The 23,501-nt window shown below is 39.8% G+C and overlaps 2 protein-coding genes across 3 annotated transcripts; both read left to right on the top strand.

Moving 5' to 3' along the window:
• Positions 1-423: 423 nt before the first annotated feature.
• On the top strand, positions 424-16,347 carry brca2 (BRCA2 DNA repair associated; the record flags this gene model as incomplete). The annotated part of the gene is made up of 25 exons (XM_083773199.1): positions 424-559; positions 779-833; positions 1,483-1,549; positions 1,686-1,797; positions 2,119-2,168; positions 2,767-2,848; positions 4,228-4,806; positions 4,968-5,357; positions 5,616-9,635; positions 9,762-9,857; positions 10,204-10,270; positions 10,366-10,850; positions 10,942-11,132; positions 11,295-11,482; positions 11,658-11,828; positions 12,123-12,495; positions 12,586-12,741; positions 13,008-13,155; positions 13,233-13,351; positions 13,435-13,636; positions 13,905-14,071; positions 14,157-14,295; positions 14,389-14,645; positions 15,568-15,711; positions 15,920-16,347. Coding segments are annotated over 25 exons (8,754 nt in total), but the record flags the coding sequence as incomplete, so codon positions are not given.
• Positions 16,348-17,278: 931 nt separating this feature from the next.
• On the top strand, positions 17,279-22,991 carry n4bp2l2 (NEDD4 binding protein 2-like 2). 2 transcript variants are annotated; one of them, XM_083772903.1, is made up of 7 exons: positions 17,279-17,398; positions 17,576-17,832; positions 17,908-18,628; positions 19,006-19,130; positions 21,012-21,100; positions 21,191-21,267; positions 21,386-22,991. In XM_083772903.1, the coding sequence occupies exons 2-7, from the start codon at positions 17,586-17,588 to the stop codon at positions 21,570-21,572; spliced, it is 1,446 nt and encodes a 481-aa protein (XP_083629029.1). In that variant the 5' UTR covers positions 17,279-17,398; positions 17,576-17,585; the 3' UTR covers positions 21,573-22,991. The 2 variants fall into 2 exon arrangements, with proteins under 2 accessions (XP_083629029.1, XP_083629028.1); XM_083772902.1 differs by having other exon boundaries at positions 17,576-18,628.
• Positions 22,992-23,501: the final 510 nt, after the last annotated feature.

The following is a 23,501-nucleotide window of genomic DNA, read 5'->3' on the forward strand; positions in this document are numbered from 1 at the left end:
CATTGATGGGTAGGTAGTATCCTATACATTGTGGCATGTGTATTTATGTTAACTTTGTCATTGCAGGTTGCATCTCTAGCTACATTTTAGACTAAAATGGAGTAGAGTTCATTAATTATGTGGCATGGATTCACCTTCAAAAATGATGTTTGACACATTCAAACATAGAATATGGGAAGGTAGGTAACTTCTTTAACCATATTGATATAGGCTGCATTACACCACAAGCCATATATTGCATTGCAACACATCATAAAGGTGACAAGTCTGGTTATGTTTATGTTTACATATATATTACGGTATTAATTATTTTTCAATGCAGAATTAGGACCACTGGATCCAAATTGGTTTGAGGAACTGTCACTTCAAGCTTGCACCAACGATGGAAATATTTGTGAGAAAGCACCATCATGGGCTGCTAATCATGATGGAACGTTCAAAACACCGTTTGAGAAAAGTACAATGGACAGTCAGCTGTTTTCTACCCCCAAGATTTTCAGGCACTGTAGACCACTCTGGCCTGAAAGAGAGGATGATAAACGTATTTATTCTGAGCAAGGTAACGTTGATATTAAAGGTTCATTTAGAAACAATTCATGCTCTAATGTCTGAAGTCACTTTAGAGTTAAATTACTTCCTTTTTAATTGGCTCTCTTTTGCTTAATCACATTGTAGGCTATAGTTGTGTCCTTTGAAGAACTGTAAAGTTAATTGTACCTCAGAATAATCTGTCCTGTAATATGTATATAATTTAATCTGTGGCTGTGATGTTTCTTAGAGAAAGAAACTCTGCCATGGACCAGCCCATGTTTGTTCAGAACCTCAAAAGACGGGTAAGTACAGGTCCCAGTTACATGTAGTTACATGGAGAGTGAACCTAGAATAGCATTCTAGAACCGTTTCCCACATTACAAAAAAATAATAGTTTGTGTTTTCAGCTTCTGTTTCACTGGTAGTTGTATTATGCTTTTGAAGTTTTTAGCCCCACTAGTGGTGCGGCTCTAACAATTGCTATGTCAGTCCTTCCATCCATCCAACACTTGGCTCCTAAACAGCATAGCATATCTCAAGAACTATTGGCTCGATTGCCACGGAGAGGATGGCCTTTCCTCTAGTGCACAGGCTAGAAATTCCACAAAACTAGTTTGATGTACGAGTCCCGTTCATGACGACCTTTGCTGCATGTCTCTCGATCCCCTTCTCTCTCTCACTCTTTCCTGTCTGTCTTCACTGTAACTATCAATCAATAAAGGCACAAAAAACAAAAACAAATCTTTAAAAAACAATAGTTTGATAAGATTGCATTGGAATCTTCTGTGCTCTTTCTTGCTCCCCAGATGATGGTCTTTCCTCTAGTTCCTCAGAAATCTCCCAGTTTTGCACATGCTATCTTAAAACCTAATGGAAACATAATTCACTCAGTAACTAATAACGATAAATCCTATTGATTTTGGGGACCTCTCACTATGCCTTTGTTCTCAGTGTGTCAGTCACCACCAAGTCAGATGAAGACCTGCAAGAATTCATTGATACACCCAACAAGTCTGCAGTAAGTGTATTTTAGTTTTTCTTCTGATGTTGATTATATTTATTTAAGCATGATATGTAGTGCTTGAATGTGTATGCTATGCAGTGACGATACTTTTGTCTTGCTAATACTGATTTATTTTGTTGGAATTATGAAGGTTGCCTATGCCCAACACATATCTGAAAGTCTTGGTGCACAACTTAATCCGGACATGTCATGGACAAGTTCATTGAATACACCAACAGTCATGCCATCCACCCTTATTTTATGTAAGTACATGCTGGATATAAGATTACCATGCCCAGGCGGTGGCGTAACCGTCTGGGCACCCGACTGGTAATCCAGTCGCAGTGTGCCGCGGGTTCGACTCCCGAGCCCGACACGGCCTTTACTGCATGTCATCCCCCCATCTCTCTCCCGTTTCCTGTCAGCCTACTGTCTGTCCCTTCAAAAAACCAATAAAAGGCGTAAGCCGCAAAAAAAAAAAAAAAGATTACCATATCAGACATTATTGTCAGTCGTTTGTACTGTATGTTATGTTTACATACAGTATGTATTCTATTAAAGTATAATTGTTTTCATTTCCACAGCTAAACCAGAAGATAATCCAGTGAGTCTGACTGCAGAAAAGAATGTTGTTGTAAGTTACTCTTTTCTTCAATGAACACACTATTTATTCCTACGGTTTTCAGAATGCTACTTATGACAGGTTCAGTTGTAGGACCAGCCAGCTCTCAAGATCACAAAGTTCTTTATTTTCACCAGTCATACAGGATCACATACGCTGCTTGCCGTGATATGGTACTATATCTCACGATCCTGTAGCTACAAAACTAATTCACAGGGGAGAGATCGTATTATTCTGTCTGGATAGTGGCTCTACCTGAATCTTTATGGAAATGACAGATTTAAATAGTTGCGACTCGATTTCCTCGATGCACAACAGTTGCGCAGCTACACTCAGCTCTGAGTCCAGTTATAGTTTGACTCAGGCCAGGTGTGACTGCTTAAATAACTCAATCTCCATCTCACACTGCTAAATGTGTTGTAGAAATGTATGTATAATAATGCATTCTAATTAACCTGTCTGTCAATTTTGTTTTGAATGCTTAAATATTCCAGTACTCCCTGTTTCAAACTACTACAGATTTTTTTTAAATACTGTTTATTTCAAAAGCTTCAACTTTGATAAGTGTGATAAGAAGTGATACTTATTTTGTTTTCTTTTCCTTCCTTAGTTGGTGCGGAATCTTTTCCCCTCTCTCTCAAATGTGTCCAGCGATCTAATGCAGTCACCTACAAATCCCACTGTTACACAAGGTAAGGGGGTGTTTTTTTCCTAGATTATAACAATTAAAATCTAGGCATTTAGCAGATGCTCTTAATCCAGAGCGATTTACAGTAAACCAGGACAATTGATTGATTGATTGAAATATGTATTAACAGTTTGCAGAATTACAGTACATTTCAAGCACAAACTCAATACAAAGACTGTTAACTGTGAGTGGACGACCCAATTAAGCATTACACTTGTTTACAAGAGGGTCCACCATGTTCAATTCATCAAAACATTTAGAGACTTACAAATAGACACTTCAATATAGTCACAGAACAGGAATCTATCATAATGGAGGTAAAAAGGGGAAAAAAACATATACAGTGAGGGAAAAATGGTGGGGGGGAGATTCAGATTTTACAACACAAGGTAATACATAAATGCATAGAATTAGTAATCTATGATCATGGGTAAATAGAGTAGAACCAAGTAAAGTAGAATATAAAAAAAACAATAATCTGTACATTGAAACTATACACACAATAGGATGACAGGTCTAAAAATAACCTGGCATCTGTCTACACTCTACATAACATGCTATCTAAATTACATTTTAGCCTTTGCATAAGGTTTCAAGGCCGTCGAGGCCAGGGCAAGTCTTATGGCAACTGATACGGGCTAAGGTGGAGTGTGAAGTGGTGAGTCTTACAGATTACATCGGAAGATTGGGAGTGAGTCTGCAGTTATAATTGAAATGGGGAGTTTGTTCCACAGTTTGGAAGTAAGAAGGGAGAAGAGTCTGGGACGTGGGATGTGGAGCGCTTTAGAGAAGGTTCTGACAGCTTCTCTGTGTTAGCTGATCTGAGGGAGTGGGCTGTAGGGTTGGATGTATGAGAATGGTACAAGTTCAACAGCACTAGATATAAAGTGATACAGAATAGCTTGCAATTAAAATAATGCAGTTTATAGTTAAGGGGTATGCAATAAAACAACGACCTCTGCATCCACGGGATGTACTACTGTACTGTTTTTAATTTTAGTTTATTTAACTAGCTTTAGTTATAATAATCATTTATTCTGTTTTCTACATGAATATAACCACATTATAACATTATATAATAAAATGAAATGGGAGTTAAGTGCTGCAATTTGTAGAAATGGCAAAATATGACTCCTAACGTCACTGAAGTGGGACATTGAAGTGGGTCCCTGGGACTCATCTAAAAGACCATCCCGGGACTCATTACATTGAAAACCTATTTACATCATTATCGTTGCTAGTCACCGTTACTTTAAAATACATAGTGTGAAACTTTATATTGTCTCTTAGCAGCTGTTAACATTAGTCAGTTTGTACATGGTACCTTAAAAAGGCATTCAAATTGTCTGCAATGCTCAAATGCTTTATTTGTCTTGTTATCAGCAGCTCTGCCTGAGTCTTCACTAGACGAGAGTGGCAGTGACTGGAAGATGACAGTACCAGATGCTATTGAAGATGGAGAAATTCGCCGCACTGTGGAGAGTGTAATTGACGGAGCTGAAAATGTACTCTCCATGTTCTTCTCAAACAGTAGTTCAGCTTTGCGAAGAGTCAAAACTAAGGACAGAATAAAACGGAAACAAAACATCTCAACAAATGAAAATGGCTGCACCTCAACAAATACATTGACAACAAAACATGTGGCGACTAGTGAAGACATTGCTGAGCAAAGAACAAATGAAAAACCTGATGTGAAAACTGCAAATATTCAGTGGACTCCAATTAGCTTGTCTGATATTTCAGAGTGTGCAATGAATACACCTTGCTGTGTTAACGATTCTTCTAAACAGCTGGAATCCAGAATTGTAACAGAACAACCTGGAAGTGAATCAGGTCCTGGCCAACTAGTCACACCATCGTTTATAAAGTCCCACTCCAATAAGAAGAGAAGATTTGTTTATACTCTTCCAACATCTAGTTCCAGAGAAGAAGGGAATGAGAGGGCTGCACAGCGATCAACTGGTATGTTTGCATGTTCCTATTATCTACTACACAGCTAAATCATACAGATTGTGTAATGCATGCCTGGAAAGATATTTTTTCGTATATGCTATGCTTTGATATAGTCACTTTCATCAACAGATGGGATTCCTTTCTTACATAACCTGTGCCCTTAATTTTAGGACAAGAGTTCAAAGAGAAGGAATTAGAAAACGTCCCTGATGAAGCACAGTATTGTGACAACAACAAAATCTATGATGGAAAGAATCCAGGACAAAACCTGACAAATAAGACTGAAGATAGGCTCGTTTCCCAATTACCAGTGAAAGGACAGGATATTGATATGTCACAGCTTTGCAGAGCTTTTGCACAAGACTTCAGTCAAATGTCAGATTCTGATAAAGTGGGCAGCATAGAAGAAGACAAAAATGGCTTCTCTGCATCAGCTTGTTTGTCAGCACTGAAACACAAGAAAAAAGGCGTGTTGACTAGACAAGAGTCTGGTCTAAGGGGAATTTCCCATTGTCTTGAATCTAATCACATCAGTAATGAATGGGATATGGCTAGTGACAGTGGGATTCAATCTGCTGTTGCCGTTGTCACTGAAGTTACTGGATCATCATATGTTCTTCCGAGCTCAAGGGAAAATGCTGAAAGTCAACAATTGTGTGCTGGCACTGAAAAAAAACGGCACACAAAGAATACATCCATACAGCTAACCTATACTGGAAATGCAGTAATTGATCAAAGCAACTTTTCTGAACAGAATGGTAAAGTTCACACAAGTATCCCACGGCAATTAACAGTTTGTCCTTCTGTAAATATACCAGGATTTAAAACGGCTTCAAATAGAGGAATGAACATTTCTACAGTCAATCTTGACGGAGCCAAGAGCCTATTTAAAGACATTGTGGATGAAAGCCTTCTGGATAATGACACAACCAATTGTAACTTTAATACTGGAAACAACATTGGCAAGTCAAATCACCCACCCTCTTCAAATGCAAAGTTTGGGGATTCCCAATGTTCTTTGACAGCTTCACAGAAAGCTGATGTCACAGATCTATGCTGTTTTTTGGAAGAGGCCGATAGCCAATTTGAATTTACCCAGTTTAGACCTGTTAAGATAAGCCTACATTCTGAAAACAAAGCCCCTCCTCCCCATCAAGTGGACAAAGAATTGGATCCTGATTTTCTCATCGGCATAGATTTTGATGTGAGTTTAAACTCTGATGTTGAAAAGAACTTGATAACCCCTGATAAAATGCATTCTAATCCTGTTGACAAGAACAAATGTAAAGCACCCCGCACCACAAGCAAATTCAACCATGCAGTGAAACGGGAAAATGTCTTGACTGGAGATGAAGTTTCTATTTCTAAACATCCATCAGAAGGCAAAGCTGGTATTGTCTCAGCTAATATCACAACAGATGATTTTGATATGGGTGGAAATAGTTTATCCTTTAAAACTGCTGCTCAGCAAGTTTCAAAGAATTCTCTGCAGAAAGCAAAAGAGAATCCTGTGATCATTCCAGGCCCCGGTGTTTGTTCTGATATTGTGTCTGCAAATTGTGAACACCCTCAGCCGTCACCTGACGGGCTCGAAGAGGATTCTGCAATCAAAACCAAACATCACATTGAAGAAGATATTGTCTCAACATCTGATTTTTCTACTGGAGAAAGCTCTTCAAGTTCTCTACAAATGCCAAGTATTCAACTTAATAAACGTACTGAAAGAAATAAACTTGTCAAAATCAGCACAGCTCCATTCGATAGACAGAAAAGTGGATTCCAGATGGCCAGTGGAAAGGATGTTACAATATCAGCCAAAGCAATCCAAGATGCAAATGATTTCTTCAAAGACTGCAATGTCATGGAAAGTGAAGATTGTGGCTCAGCAAAACGCATGAAGAAACTAAGAAAATCTGTGACTGGAAGTGGTATGGATAAGGATTGCAACAGTAGTTTTAAATCGGCTCAAGTGATAAGAGACATTTTAGAAAAGCCAATCGATGGATGCTTTAGAATTCAAACTGTGGATATTGGTCCAGTGGCAAATTATACAATACCATCTTTGATAGCAAAGCCACTCTCTGCCCTCACGTGTACCACATCAAAGAAAGCTGATAATGTAATGGGTGAATTGACTATTGATAGTGGATTTACTACAGCCAGTGGGAAGGACGTATCGGTGTCTGATGGCTCATTAATAAAAGCAAATTCTCTTTTCCAAGAATGTGATCAAATTGAGGACCAGAAGCATCCTACAGAGAGAACAAACCACTTCACCAGGCCAATTCAGGCACCCCCACCAATAAATGGTGGCGTTCAGACAGCCAGTGGCAAAGGTTTAGCAATTTCAACTACTGCCCTTCACAAAGCAAAAGCCATGTTTAGTGAATGTGAGGAATTTGAGACCATTAAGAAAAATACAGAAGATAGCTGTGAATTGACCAATAATGGTGACAGAAGTACAGCCAATGGAAGGTCCAACAGTCCTGTGGCAAAGGCAAAGCCTATTTTACAGGAAGCTAATTCATTTGAAGACCAAACCCTAAAATCAGATGCTATTAGAACTAGTAATTTTACCAGGACAATGCAGGCACCGCCTCCGAGAAATTGTGGCTTTCAGACAGCCAGTGGAAAGGGAGTTACAGTTTCAACTAGGGCCCTTCAGAAAGAAAAAATGCTGTTTAATGAATGTGATGAAGATCAAGATAAAAAGACAATAAAACCAAACATTCCAGCTGATGAGCCACCACTGAGAAATTGTGGCTTTCACACAGCCAGTGGCAAAGGTTTAGCAATTTCAACTACTGCCCTTCACAAAGCAAAAGCCATGTTTAGTGAATGTGAGGAATTTGAGACCATTAAGAAAAATACAGAAGATAGCTGTGAATTGACCAATAATCGTGACAGAAGGGCAATGGAAACAGCCAATGGAAGGGCCAACAGTCCTGTGGCAAAGGCAAAGCCTATTTTACAGGAAGCTAATTCATTTGAAGACCAAACCCTAAAATCAGATGCTATTAGAACTAGTAATTTTACCAGGACAATCCAGGCACCGCCACCAATAAATTGTGGCTTTCAGACAGCCAGTGGAAAGGGAGTTACAGTTTCAACTAGGGCCCTTCAGAAAGCAAAAGCCATGTTGAGTGCGTACGACCAGCTGGAAGAGGAAAAAAAGGAAAATACAAAGGTGAAGACTAGCATCGACCATGTACCTGTAAACATTGCAGTTGATCCATTGCCAAAAAATGGTGGCTTTCAAACCGCTAGTGGCAAGGGCATAATCATTTCAACTTCAGCTCTTCAGAAAGCAAAAACCCTGCTGAGTGAGTGTGGTGAAGATCAAGATATGAAATTAAGGCCATCTAACATTCCAACTGATGAGCCACCAAGGAATTGTGGCTTTCACACAGCCAGTGGAAAAGGCGTAGTGATTTCAGTTGCTGCCCTTCACAAAGCAAAAGCCCTTCTGAGTGAATGTGCAGAAGATGAAAATATTAAGAACAATACAGAAGATAAGAATATCACCAGTGTATTGGCCAGTAACGGTGATGTAAGTACAGCCAGTGTAAAGAAAGGATATGTGTCCAGTAATGCACTGACAGAACAAATGTCCTGTTTACATGAATGTGATCAATTTGAGGACCAAAACCAAAAATCAGATGCTCTGAGAACCAGGCCAATTCAGGCACCACCACTAAGAAATGTTGGCTTTCAAACAGCTAGTGGCAAAGGAGTTGCAATTTCAACTAAGGCCCTTCAGAAAGCAAAAGCCCTGTTGAGTGAGAATGACAAGTTGGAGGATTGGAAGGACAATACAGAAACTGGGATCAATACTGTACAACCTGTTTCAATGGTTCACCCAACACCAAATACTGATGGCTTTCAGACAGCCAGTGGCAAAGGAGTAGTGATTTCACCCATAGCCCTTCAGAGAGCACAAAACCTGTTCAATGAATTTGAGGAAATTCAGCATGAAAAAGACATTATAACGATCAATCCTGAGATTCAAACACACAATCTGACATCTTTTATAGCTAGTGGTAAGCAACTAAATTCAGCTGAGGCTCTAGAAAACTCTAATGGTCTTTTCAAGATCCCAGCCATTTCACAAACAAAGAAGACTGGCGTGAACCTTGATGTGCAAAACAAGAGAGAGGAAATCAACTGTGGTTTCACAACTGCAAGGGGTATAAAAGTCCATGTCTCAGAAACAAATCTGTTCAAGGCAAGAAACCTTCTAAATGATTCCGCAAACATGGATGTATTGGAAGAAGTCTCTACCTCAGCTCTTTCCACTACCGGTGAGAAAAAGAAATATTTTCAACACACTACTTTTGAAGAAGTTAAATCTTGTGTCACTCAAAACCATAAGACTGACCATGTGAAAAGAGCTTGCAGAGATTCAGGAATGAGTAGTAGCAAAGGCTCTGTGGCATTCAAAGAACCATCCACGTGTAACAAGGTCCCAATCACCCCATTAGAGGACTATCTTCATGATAGTAGTCATGATGTCCTGGAACAGGCCTCTCTTACACATGAACGACACACGCAAGTGAAAAAAGGAACAGTGGAAGTCTGTGAAAAGGTTACACATCCGTCCCCGAGTGCAAGGGGGTCTCCAGTGCTTAACTTCGGTTCACTTGGCGGCTGCACTATAACCCAGCAGAGATATTTTGTGCAAGAAGCCATAGATTGCGCTAAGGCCTTATTAGAAGACGAAGAAGTAGCTGACCAGGATCTCTTCAAAATTCCAAAGAAGATTCCAGTGCAAGAATGCAGTAAAGGACCTGCACTAGAGAGAAGTGACAGAGCGAAAAGATCAGCAGAAGATATAAATGGTAAGTGGGGAATACTTCAATTAGGTCATGTTGAATAAAACTGAATAACTATCGGAAATCTAATTATTTGTACAGTATGTAGCATGGCCACTAACAAATTAATGTTATTGTTCCACTGTATTCTAGGAGGTGATCCTCCATTGAAAAGACGGCTTTTGGCAGAATTTGACAGAACAGTAGATGGCCCAAAAGCACTCTATCCAGCAAAAAGTGGCCCTAATGGTAAATCACTGTAAAACATGAATGCGGCAATACTTCTTTTCTGCAATGGTCAAGAGGTGCACGCACATCCTCAAATTGCAGTTGCAGGATCCAAAAGAATAACTAGGAAAGGAAAGAGGAGATCCGCACACCGTTTTAAAAGCTCCCAAAACAATTTATTTACAACAGAGCGGAAAACAATACAACGTTTCGGCCTCAGGGGCCTTTGTGAGGTATGATACCTGATGAAGGCCCCTGAGGCCGAAACATTGTATTGTTTTCCGCTCTGTTGTCAATAAATTGTTTTTGGAGCTTTTAATACTTATTTTCTGATCATTGATTGATTTTTATTTTATTTTTATTTTAGAAACAAAGGACAGACGGGTTTTCAAATATACTACCTCTCTTCATCCAAGTATCACTATGCCATACAGGTAAGCCCTCTGAAATAGCGAACAAGTTCTGTTGAAAAATGCACAAAACACTAAAAGGAAACGTTTTGCATATACTGTATATCTTTATCTCATAGAGATGGCAAGAGCAGTGCAGATTCCAGGTTGCATAAGGCAGAACCTCAGCCAACAAAACCATCTTCAATCCCTGGAGACATAAAACCTACAAATTTAAAAATGGCCTTGTTTGTTACCCCGTTCCAGAAGAATGTGAGGACAGGGTCACAAGTGCCACAGGGCGAGAAAAAAACATCTGCAGTGTTTGTCCCTCCATTCAAAAAACAAAGGACTAGTGTCCAGGACAGCTCACCTAAGCTAAACAATGAGGAAAGCAAACATAACCTTTGTGGAACACCTAAGACTAATATGTTTGTTCCACCTGTAAAAAAATCACAAATTCCTACGAAAGTGACTGAAAATGAGAACAGAGAAGCCATTCCGACAGTGGTCTCAGAGGAGGTTGAAACTGCGGATGGTCTTAAGAGCCTTCCTTCTAACCATGAGATAAAAGAGGATGCTGCAGAGGAGTCCGTTTCCAAGGACATCGTATCTGGAAACCAGGGTAACCTTTTAAATATTAATATAATACATTACCATGCAATGTCATATATTAAAAACATATTTAACATTGTTTTTTTGCACTGTATTAACAGACATAGCTCAGAGTCTCCAGAGCTTAGAGCTTGCACGGGATATGCAGGATATGAGAATCCGGAAGAAAAAGCGTCAGAACATTCGACCAATGCCAGGTAGTTTATTCTTGGCTAAGACCTCGGGAGTGGACAGGATTCATTTGAGAGATGCAGTAAATGGGTGGGCTCCTGCCAAACACACACAACAACAGGTATGGTATGGGTAAACTTTCAACACACATGGGCTTTCCCAGTCGTACTAGCTATACTTTTGCTATAAGTTTGATATTAACACATTGTTTTATTCTGCTTTTTGTAAAAACTTGGGATTCCATTTTCCCAACAATTTACGAAAGTGTGTTGTTTTTTTTCAGCTGTATGTCTGTGGAGTGCATCGGCATGTTTCTGAGATTACCAGTGAGAACGCGGAGTCTTTTCGCTTTCGTTGCCGGCAGTTCTTTCAACAGCAGGTTTTCATAGATGGATATGGTGTCCAAATTGCGGATGGGGGATGGCTGATCCCCAGGAGTGATGGAACTACAGGGAAAGAAGAGTTCTACAAGTATTGAATCTATTGATCACGTTTTAGTTTTTAAAATTAACACAATTTTGCAGCATTTGTGGTTTGAGCAAAATGTTTGATAAATCGGATATAGTCTGATGAATGTGGAATGGATGCCAACTATTAAAAGTTGCAGTTTCCACCTAACTTTTGTTCTGTGTCTTACATTTTCCAGAGCATTGTGTGACACCCCAGGTGTGGATCCCAAGCTGATCAGTGAGGAGTGGGTGTACAATCACTACCGGTGGATAGTGTGGAAGCAGGCCTCGATGGAGAGGTCTTTTCCAACAACAATGGGTAGCCTCTGTCTCACCCCAGAGCAGGTTCTCCTCCAACTCAAATACAGGTATATAACTGTAAGATTGAAATGTCCAGTTGAATTTGATAATCTGATTAGATTAATCTTTTGCACTAAAATATGTGTAAAAAGCAACAAAGGTGTTTTGTTTTTGTATTGCACAAGCACAGAATCACTATGAAGGACATATAGGAATTGGTCCTGGTTAATGGTGCCACACTGCCACATGAAACCCACATTAGGAAAATACCAAAGTACAGGACATAGAACGGTGACAATTTACAAGACAAGCAATGTGTAAACCCTGGTTGTTCTTGGATATACTTGTCTGCGTTGTCTCAGGTATGATGTGGAAGTGGACCATAGCCGAAGGCCAGCTCTGAGGAAAATTATGGAAAGAGATGACACGTCAGCCAAAACCTTGGTTCTCTGTGTCTGTGGTGTAGTCTCCAGGGGTCAGGACCCGACCAGACAGAGTCGGAATGACGTTGATGTCCCACAAGGGGCTGAATCCAAGGTCGAACCCCCAGTTGCAATAGTTTGGCTCACAGATGGCTGGTATGCTATTAAAGCGCAGGTGGATGTTCCGCTGACTCTCATGCTCCACAAGGGTCAGCTGGTGATTGGTGGGAAGCTGATCATCCATGGAGCCGAGTTGGTAGGATCCCAAGATGCCTGCTCGCCTCTAGAGGCACCTGAATCTCTCATGATGAAGGTAATGTAAACCGTCAGAAGCAAACCACAAGTTGAATGTATCAACACATTCTCCCACAAGGAATCATTTGTTATTCATTCTTGTTTTCAGATTTGTGCCAATAGTTGCAGACCAGCACGATGGGATACCAAGCTGGGATTCCACCGTGATCCTCGGCCATTCCTGCTTCCTATTTCCTCTTTGTACAGCAATGGAGGACCTGTTGGATGTGTGGACATTGTCGTGTTAAGAAGCTACCCCACCCTGGTGTGTAGATTACTTGAATCTGATCTTTTCAGAAAAAATCACACCTGTGTGAAGTGAGGGGGGCTCTTATCATCGTACATCATCATGCATCATCTCATACTGGCCAATCAGAATGCCTGTTTAAATTTACGTCATATTTGGCGGACATGTGACCTAATTTCTCCATTCATTATCAATGGCAAATATTGAGACATGTGGGGTCAAAAGCTGCGGCCCTCAAAAATATATACCATATATATTATATATTGTCCTTTTTGTTTTTGCAGTGGATGGAAAAGAAGCCTGATGGAGGGTTTGTCTTCCGCTCAGACCGTGCTGAGGAGAAAGAGGCCAGACGCTTTAACAGCAGCCAGCAGAAAGCCATGGAGATCCTCTTTGCCAAGATTCAGGCTGAATTTGAATCATCAGAGAATTGTATGACTTGTCTTTTAATTGAATAAGTAAAATACAGGTAAAAATGAAATGGCTGTTTAGATGTTGTGGTCTTCCAGGTAATGGCAGATCTTGTGGCAGAAGACCGAGGAAGACACTCAGCCGCCAGGATATTAAGAGTCTGCAGGATGGAGAGGAACTGCATGAAGCAGTGGAGAATGACCCTGTCTACTTGGAGGTGATATGACACTTTCCTTTCTCCCTCTCGTGTAGATGCATTCAGTTACTGAGGTTCTTATGTTGTGTTCTTGTCTTTACCAGGGCCATCTGAGTGAACAACAGCTAGAGTCTCTACATTCCTACAGGTGTGCTCTGGCAGAGAAGAAGCAGGCTGAACTGCAGGAGCGGCATCGCCGTGCCCTAGAAGATGCACAAGAGGGCCAGGGCGGCTGTCTCAAACGAGACGTTACCCCTGTATGGAAGCTATGCATCGCGGACTCCAGGGACAAATTAGGCAGCAATGGTGCTTGTCTTAATATATCTGTGCATCTATAATATATAATTATTTTTATGTTTGTGTGTGTGGCCCTTTGTTATGGGTGGCTCCTGAGCAGAGCTGCTGCTTGGAAAATATAATGTCCATTGTAAAGTGCTTTGGATAAAGGTGTTGCCTACAGTTTTAAAATTGCAGAGTTTCTTTAGTTTATGTTTCAGATTGATGCTACTTAAAATATGTAATATCTTGGATACTGGTGAACCCAATTTGAAATGTAGTTTTCTCCTATTTTTAGTTTACCTATTGAACATTTGGCGGCCTTCATTGGATCTTCAGTCTTTGCTGAAAGAGGGTGGCCGATACAGGGTTTATAATCTCACCACTTCTGGTGGCAGGAAACGACCTGGCTGTGCATCTGTGCAGCTCACTGTAACCAAGAAAACTCAAATCCAAGACCTGCAGGTACTGTACACATTAAGCCTAGAAGTATAGACACGTAGAATTATTTTATTTTTTATTTTCGTAGGTAACACTATTTATTTATTAGGTCTCCCAGGAATGGTTCTCTGCACATTTCCAACCAAGGACATCAGCCAACATCCTTGACCTACAAAAGAATGATTTCTATCCACTCTGTGGTGAAGTGGATCTCATAGGATATGTCATCTGTATCACAGATGGACAGAGTAGGGGTTTTGTTTTATTTTCCCCCCAAGAATCTGTTGTCACTGTATTATTTATAAAAAAGACTGTGATTGACTAGCCTCTTTTCAATCCAGGTTTCTCTCCTGTGATATATATGGTTGATGGGCAGCTGAACATTATGAAAGTGCGCTGCTCCAGCACTTTGGTTCAGTCTGGCTTGGAAGACCTGGTGAAGCCACTTGCCCTTTTGGCTCTGAGCAATCTACAACTGAAACCTCAGCCTTCTGCTCCCATTCCGGTTCTGCATGCTGGAGATCAGGCCCTGTTTTCTACAAATCCCAAGGAATCACATCTACAGGAGGCTATCGCCCAGCTCCGAAACCTGGTCCAGGTGCGCTGTAGTGCAACACTTTTAGAACACTGTAATCACTTATATCAGTGCAGTTTCTATCACTTGACCATATCAGAATTAATTAATTGGCACGCCTGAATGATTCCACTTACTATTTAATTTCTTTGTAATACGGTAAGTTTGTCGCAGAGCCAAAACAATGTCTGTGTGAAAGGCACAGACAGCATGGCGGGACGGGTGTGATGAAAAGGTCTTTCTGCAATTGAGTCGCTCTTTTGATGGAATACTTTATTAGTCCGAAATGTAAATGGCACAAGGTACAGTCAGACATTTAGGCTAAAAGGATAACATACCAATGTATTTCTGATCGCACAAATGAACATGAATTTGAACACGCACATGAATTTCACATACTCCCTAAATTCACCCACATACCTGCAAGAGTACTAATGCCCCACTTAATGAATAGCAGCCCTACATGAATAGGCCTAGTCTAAATAAACGACACATCTACCTGTACATGTCCATTTTGTAAAATGCACACGCATGATGCAGTGGAGATGAAATTTACTGATAAACTGGATCATTTAGATTCTAAAAATGCCTTCTAAATCCTGACCCTAAGTTTTCTGAAAAAACTTCAAATATTTATAAAAACTATGTACTACTACAGTACAGTACATAGCAACAACAATCCCAAAAGGGGTTGAAAGGTATAGTTACGTATAGGGGTTCCCGGTCTAAATGGGATTAACAAAAGGTGACATTTGTAACAATAGCCTGAGACAAGTTACTGTATATAACCCTAATGGTGTCTGCACACTGCTGTGTTTTTCTGATTTTTAGCAGTGTTTTCAGCCGTTTTTCCGAACGTGTTCAGTCTGCAAGGACCTTAGGGTTTTTTGTTTTTTATTCTTAAACAGTACGATTAGATTATGAAAGCTGGCAATTTATTTTCCAGGGTCAGGAGGACTTCTTTAAGAATGCAGAGGAGAAACTTTCACACTTCATCCAGTTTGATGGTCTGAGCTCCATCTCATCTCCAGCTTTGCAGCCAAGAACTCCCGGTTATAAAATGGATGCAAGACCAGAGACGAGGACCTGTGTGAGTTTTTAACTTATTCAGTCATGTTTCTTTGGTGTTCTGAAGTGTTACATCACAATGGAACTAAGATGTTAAGCTTGCATGTGTTTTTAACCTTTATTTGGTTGTTACTGCATGAGCGTTGTCAATGAAGGTGTCTAATGAAAAGAAAAAATGTGTATATTGCCAGTTCATTTTGCTGAAACCGTTATTGTGTGCATACATGCAGGTGAGATCTCAGCAGCCAAGCAGAAGCTTTGGATCCTTCACGCCTTTGGGAAGGACCCCTGCTTTGGATAAATCTTCAGCAGACAAAGACCCACAAAGTTTGAAGAGAAAGAGGGCTCTGGACTACCTGTCTCATATACCCTCCCCACCACTTCTCTGCCCTGTGGGCACAATGTCTTCTCCTTGTGTCAATAAGACATTCAACCCCCCTCGGAGGTCTGAGACACCCAGCACTTTAAAAAATCAGACACCAGCACGAAAATCTGTTATCTCACCAGCTGTGAATGAGTGGGTGAATGATGAAGAGCTGGCTATGATTGATACTCAGGCATTGCACAGTGAACCTAGTTTAAGTACCTGATGAAGGCAATACTCGGTATATATTATGTCTCTAGGTATGTGTTGTGCACAAACAAAACTGTGGTTGTTTTTTCTGGACCAATTAAAGAGATGAGGTCCAGTTGGACTGTTATGCTGAATCATTGTCTTGTCATCTCTACTGTAAATTGGAGTGGAATTGTCAGTCTCACTGGACACAGAATACCTAATTGTTCAGAACTATCCTAGAGTGTTTTGACCATTTTATTTTTCAGAATATAATGTGGGTAAAGGTCTGTGTTTCAAATAAACGATATAGAACATTAACAAATGAAGAAATATGAATAAATACAAAATATTAAACTCGTACCCAACATGTCCTCAGACAAGTCCTCCATCGTCGCTTCCAGTCATCCTGGTTCTCCATACTTCTCTAGTCTAGCGCAGCTGCTGCTGCACCTCATAATACATAGTAGGCTACTGTCGTTTTAATAGTAGTAGCCTGTTTGAGTTTTGGCTGAGCGAATTTGTGTAATCATAAGAGCTGTGACAGCACTGAATTTACTTTTCATATTAAAGGCTTTAACATTTTTTTGTTTTAAAATTGGTTAGATGAAACTATTACTATGCTACATATTAGTATTTAATTGAATGGCAATTAATGTGGAAGTGGAACCAATTAATTTATTTTGGGAGTAAAATTGCCTTGCTATGTTTCTATACTTGTATTTGGTCAGTAGGTGGCGACTGCTACTTTAACCACAGTCTAAGGTTCAATCCCATTATCTACTACAGAGTGGATCTTACATGGTTGCCAAGTCCGTTTGTTTCCCGCCAAAGTTCTCTTTTCTTGAGTTGCAATGATAAATGCATCAAATATCGAGTTATTATATGGCGATATTATTGGGGGGGGTTTTTTGCTTGTTTTTCGAGAAAAGATTTGGCTTATTTCTCTCGCTAAGAATTGGCTTGTTTTGGGCTTGTTTTTGGAGGTGGGTTGGCTTATTTCTCTCACAAGAGTTGGCAACACTTATCATCTACTACTACTAACGTCATTTCCGCTATTTCACTACCAGAAGTAAATAACAGCGCGGGTTTTGTTTGGTTTACTTGTCTAATTTTATACCATTATCGCAATTCAAATCTGAAATCAAGTTATACGGTAAGACTACATAATAGCGCAATATAAGTATTATATTTTATTTTGAATTAGCTGTCAGGAATTGTACTTAACCGTCTTCAGCAGCATAACCTTACAGCTATGCTGAAGCTCAATGGTGGTGATAACGTGCTTTGTAAATGCAGTCTGGGTTTAACTCTGGAATTCTATTTCTTATAGATCATGTCTCATGGCTCATTATAGGGCTAACGCTAATCGTGAAGAATGGAGGTACCTTAAACGTAGTGAGGACACGGATACTAAACATGTGAGAGACACGGATAATAAACATGTGAGAGCTCGTGTATTACAGAAAATAGGATGCACCAGCACCACCTTCATTGGTCCTACATTCCGTCCAAAGTCCAAACCAGAGACACCCAACACAGGTCGTCCAAAGACCAAACCAGAGATACCCAATATAAGTCGTGGACGTGGTCGTCCAAAGACAGAACCGGCAGAGACACCCAAAATAGGTCGTCTAAAGAAAGAACCAGGGACACCCAAAATAGGTCGTCCAAAGACAGAACCAGAGTCACCCAAAATAGGTCGTCCAAAGACAAAACCAGAGACAACCAACATTGAAGCAACTCTGAGTGAGTTCTACAAGGAACTTGAGCAAATTGATTCCACTGATAATGCTGATGTAAGCAACCAGAAGGTTGCAGATTCTGCAGAAAAAGATCAAGGTTCTGTCACGACCAAGGCTTTGGACACTTTTTGTCAGAACAGCATGAGACGTCCTGCACGTCCTCACTGGTACCAAAATGAGCCTTACCATCATAGAGATCAGAGGTCAAGCGTTGATCAGATGTCAGGTGGACCTGCTCACTCTTATGCTCAGAACCACTGGCCTAGATTTAACGAACCTCCCTTCGGTGGTCCACCACCACCTCATTTTTCGCCACCATTCCCTGGTCCGCCACCGCCAGGCATGGCACCACCTCACATGAATGATAACTGGAACTGCTCTGACAAAGCAAACCAACATCAACAGGACATGTGTTGGTTGCCGCCACATGATCAATATAATCGCCTTCCTCAGGACTTCAATGAAGATTTTCCACAACACTTTGACAGGAATGAAGATTTTGATAGGCATCGGAAGTTTGGGGCAGATAAAGACCTTCGTGAGCAAGAAAACCCACGCCAACCATCTGATCAAACATGTGGCTCTTTGATTCTGATTCTGCTGAGGGGTCTACCAGGGTCTGGGAAATCTACACTGGCAACGTAAGATTCATTACTGTCTTACTTACTTAATTAATTAATTGTCTTAATTACTGTCATGCACTGTTGCCATTATTTTGTTTGTGGTTCTCTCTCATTAGCCTGGTTTCCAGCCTGATCGCTGCCTTCCATGGATTTGTTTTGTCACTCGCTACAAAACGAATTCACAGAATGCAGTGAATGAGGCTGCAACCCAGGCTACTCTCTCATAATCTCCACCCCATTGTGTCATCATGTGAAGGTGATTCCTGAAATTATCATGTCACATATCATTTCCTTTTCCTCGTCTGGTCGGCTATTAGTGTTTCTCTCATGGGGGTACGCAGAGGTACTACAGGGGGTACTTGAGAGAAAATTTAAACGTTTGTTTTTTCTTCTAGGGAATTACTGTCCACTGGACCCAGTGGGCTTGCACTGAGCACAGATGACTACTTCTTCAGTGAAGATGGCTATAACTATGATCCAAGCAAACTCGGAGTAGCTCATGAATGGAACCAGAGCAGAGGTATTAGTTTCTATATTTCATTTGAGCCACGTTACATGTGTTAACAATTTGCAGCTGAAAGAAAATTCCATGATGACATTGTTACTCGTTTACTCTATATCACTTCTAGATTTAAAGGACAACTTTAGTTTTTTTCAACCAAGGTTCATGTTTTAGGTTGTTATGAGAGAAGGTGAGTGTAATCCTTTTTTTCATTTGCTGCTTTCTTTCGTTTTAGGGATTTTAGCTATTTTTTACAGGGGGTTGGGGGCATTCGAGCAAGGGGCTAAATATGTATTTCTTTACAAAATTGTATAGCGATTTATTTTTTTAATCTTTACTATAGTCCTACTAGACCCCAAGAAATTACATTTGGCCACAAACGATCACAGGATATATTGAATGTGTCAAACTGGCAAATTGACCCTATGACACACAGTGCTTCCCCCAGTAGGCTACCTTCACATCCTAATGATCCTGTGATTTTTTTGTGGCCAGATGTAATTTCTTGGGGTCTAGTAGGACTACAGTAAAGAATTAAAAAAGTAATCGCTATAACATTTTGTAAAGAAATACATATTTAGCCCCATGCTCAAATGCCCCCGCCCCCTGTCAAAAACAGCAAAAATCCCTAAAACGAAAAAGCAGCAAATGAAGAAAACCGTGGTTGAAAAAAACTAAAGTTGTCCTTTAAATGTATCTAGGTCATTGTTCCACAGCAAGGCTTTGTTCAAAATGTCAATAGTGTTTACTTGTATATTATCTGAATCTGATTCGTTACCCTATGACTGTGTTGGAAATCCACAACGTTGTTTTTAACCAATATCAGTTGATAGTTGAGTAAAATCAAAACATATTGCTCAGCAGTCATCATGGATAAATTATAGAACAAAAACTGTTCATTGCATATGCTTCCCCTAAAGTATTTTGACACATATCCAAATATTAATGTAGTCAAATTTGTATCCTAAGCATCACTCTACTGCTGAAAGGTATGTCAGTCTCTCCTGGTGTGGTTATACAATACCTGGCCATTTGTCCTTGAGCAAGACTGCTCAGTGGAACTGCTGTGGCCCTTAGAAGACTGAGGATGTGTGTATGATTGTCAAGCAGAGTAAGCAAAAAAAGGCCATGCTCAGCAAAAGATATTACAACATGAACCCTAGTGTCCTTATTTGGGCATGTCATAATAGGCAAACGTTCCGAAAATACAGTTCTACAAGCCCACAGGGTGTCCCTGTGCTTTGTGAGGTTGTAGGGCACTATTCATCTATTCGATGAAACAAAGTATCGTCTTAGCTAAACTAATCATTTTATGTTATCTGCTACTCAGCTACTGTATACTGGAATCTGTAATTAGAATTTTTAATCTTTGAAGATTGTGGTGGTGTGTACACAGCAATGTCATGTTTACTTAGGCTTGACTCACACCTTTCGATCTAGCATACAACATTGATGCATGCTAGATGTATGAGACTTGTTTACTAATGCAAGCTCCCAATGGAAGTCACATGGTTTGACACAACATTTTTGTTGTACGGCTTTCGGCTGTGTTTCGATTGCCCCCCACCCCCTCATACAACACAAATGTTGTGTCAAACCATGTGACTCCCATTGGAAATGCATTGCGAGCTTGCATCAGTAAATAAGTCTCATGCATCAGCTATACATCAATCTGTTGTGAAGGTGTGAGTCAGGCCTTACTGTTCTCTGTAGCTCAGTATAGCCCAGAGGAGCATTGCACAAATATCCACTATCCTGTATGAAAACTGCTTTAAGCCCAATTTATACTTACTTAATTAGCCATATGACCACGTTGCTTTCCCAGTTATGAATTGGGCTTCAGTGTCCTTCCAGAATGTTAGTATTACATTAACCATACTTTTTCTTTTACCATTTTAGCTAAAGAAGCTATGCTTGAAGGACGCTCCCCTATAATTATTGATAATACAAATGTCGAAGCCTGGGAGATGAAGCCATATGTCAAAATGGTGGGTGTTGCTATTTTGCCACAGTATTGCCCCAAATAAAGATTACACTACTTGCATAGAACATAAAGCTTATTATTCTTATTCTTACAGGCCTTGGAGAACAGATACAGAATTGATTTTGTTGAACCTGACACCTGCTGGAAATGTGATCCCTTTGAGTTAGAGAAGTACGTTTTACTGACAATTACATGCATGCTTTATAGAATGTGATGATACAGTTCTTTGAATATCATTCTTTATATAAGAACAATGCATTCTAACACTAACCCAATGTGTGTTTACCAGGAGGAACAAGCATGGTGTACCTCAGCAGAAGATTGCTCAGATGTTGGATCGTTTTTCATTTCCCATATCGGTAGACATTGTTATGAATTCACAAGAGCCCCCTCATGTAAGCATGAGACCAGAGCCACAGAAACAGGAGAGATTCAACAGTACAAATTACAACCAACAGATCCACCCAAACAAATAACAGGAGAGCATTTTTGCAATCAAGGAAAATAAGTCATCAGCAGTTTCTACCTGACTTTTAAAATACCTTTTCTAATTATTTTTTATAAAGTGTAAAAAGCATTTTTTTAATATTTTGAATAATATATTCATTAAGAGGATTTTGTCATCTATGCTTTTTCTAACGAATATTGGTCTTAATGTAAAAATTCTGGCAAATTTTGTGAGCAACTAACATCATTGTTTGCTTTTTTGCAAACGTGATCGCTCAACTCGGCAGACTACACTATTATTACTGGTAAGATAGCAGTTGTTCCTTTAGGCTACATATTCCTGCTTATTCTCCATACAATAGAGGTTTTTGTGAGTGACTGGAAACATTTAGCTGGTATTCCCTTAGTGAGTGACAACTAACTCATTTGCCATCTTCAATTTTGTTTGAACCCATTAAGACCCGAGTCTAATTCTCAATCGGTAGTTCACACACTTTCAAGATTTGTCATAAATAACATGTAGAAGCTCGCAGCGGGGCACGAAGTGACGAGATATCTGCTATTTCTGAATAGCGAACGCTCCCGCACTCTGTTTAGTGGGAAACAACGTTTCAGTCTGTTAGACCTTCATCATGGTATCTTTAGATATTAGACATGAAGGTGAGCCAGATGAAATGTTTCCCATTAAACTGTTTTCCATTTGCATTTGAAGTGTGGGAGTTTCTTCTTTTTCAGTCCATTGGGCTCTCATTTGGTCTTTCCTACGCACCTGTCGCCTTTGTAGGTGTGCAAGAGACTTGATTTTTATTGAATAGTGAACTCTAAAAACATAAATGACACAGATACTTTCCTGTTGCTAAAATTTGTTTTGGTTAATCCCCCCTACCCCCTGCAGTTATGCATCATAAACATATCCCCAAAGGGTCTATGGTGTAATAAAAGCTGCAGAAACTAAACTACAATATGGACATAAATCATGTCTAGTAAATGGAATATAAAATAGATATATTGCTGAGGTTAAACAGGGTTTGTCTTGAAGCCCTGCAAAGAGAGACTTGAAGAAGTTATAGATTTCTAAGTACAAAACAACGAAATAACATAATTGTGAGTGCTCAGTGGGGGCCTGAGCACATTCATTATTGTCCCACAGGAAAATGCATTATGTGCCAGCATATCCCTTTAGTGCTCATTAAACCGTGGTGAAAGGGGTTGTTTATCAACTGCACTACATACTGACTTTATCAAAGATAGATTCATGTATTTGTTTGGAGTCAGAAGGCTTCCTGTTGATTTTTATTTTTTGACCTGAGGATGTATCCATTTGTTGTAGAGGAGATAAACGATTAAGGGATAGTATAGGCTACAAGACACAAATTGTGATGGTTGTATCTTTTGTTTTATCATCTTGATAAGATCGTATATAAAGAAAAACTAATCTGAATTCCCACTCCTGCTCTCTTTTCTCATTTGTCCATATGCCAAACCTTCATATTTAGCTGACCTAATTTGACGATGACTCCAAAAAAGGATGTTCCTAAACCTTTCAAAATGGTCTCCAGCGCCATAGCCAAAAATAACCTTTTGATCCAGATGACATAGAATGTATGAAGACACTTTTTCATCATAGTCAACCATGAGGATTCCAAATCTGGCACCATTTAACCATAAGACCTCGTTTTGGGGTTTTATAACCCAAAACACATCAATGGAATCCTCATGGTTACTTACTTGTATGAAAAAGTGTCTTCATACATGATTCTAGGTCATCTGGATCAAAAGTTCATTTTTGGCTATGGTGACTACTATCTGTATCTCAATTCTCAAGGACAACAACATGAAGACATGTCTGTCACAGACTCGGTCTATGTCATCATAGGCTATAATGTAGACCTGTTGGTATAAACCTAAACCTATAGTAGCCTATAAAATAATGATATGCAGGTATATGTCATTGATAA

This window comes from Protomyctophum parallelum, assembly GCF_964188405.1.
Source record: "Protomyctophum parallelum genome assembly, chromosome: 9".
In the NCBI taxonomy this organism is placed as follows: Eukaryota; Metazoa; Chordata; class Actinopteri; order Myctophiformes; family Myctophidae; genus Protomyctophum; species Protomyctophum parallelum.

Excerpts from the sequence above, each read along its gene's own strand:
- n4bp2l2 (XM_083772902.1), top strand. The coding sequence starts at position 17,586 with ATGGCTCATTATAGGGCTAACGCTAATCGTGAAGAATGGAGGTACCTT. Across the intron at positions 21,101-21,190 it reads TGAAGCCATATGTCAAAATG|GCCTTGGAGAACAGATACAG; the intron begins GTGGGTGTTGCT and ends TTATTCTTACAG. Across the intron at positions 21,268-21,385 it reads GATCCCTTTGAGTTAGAGAA|GAGGAACAAGCATGGTGTAC; the intron begins GTACGTTTTACT and ends TGTGTTTACCAG.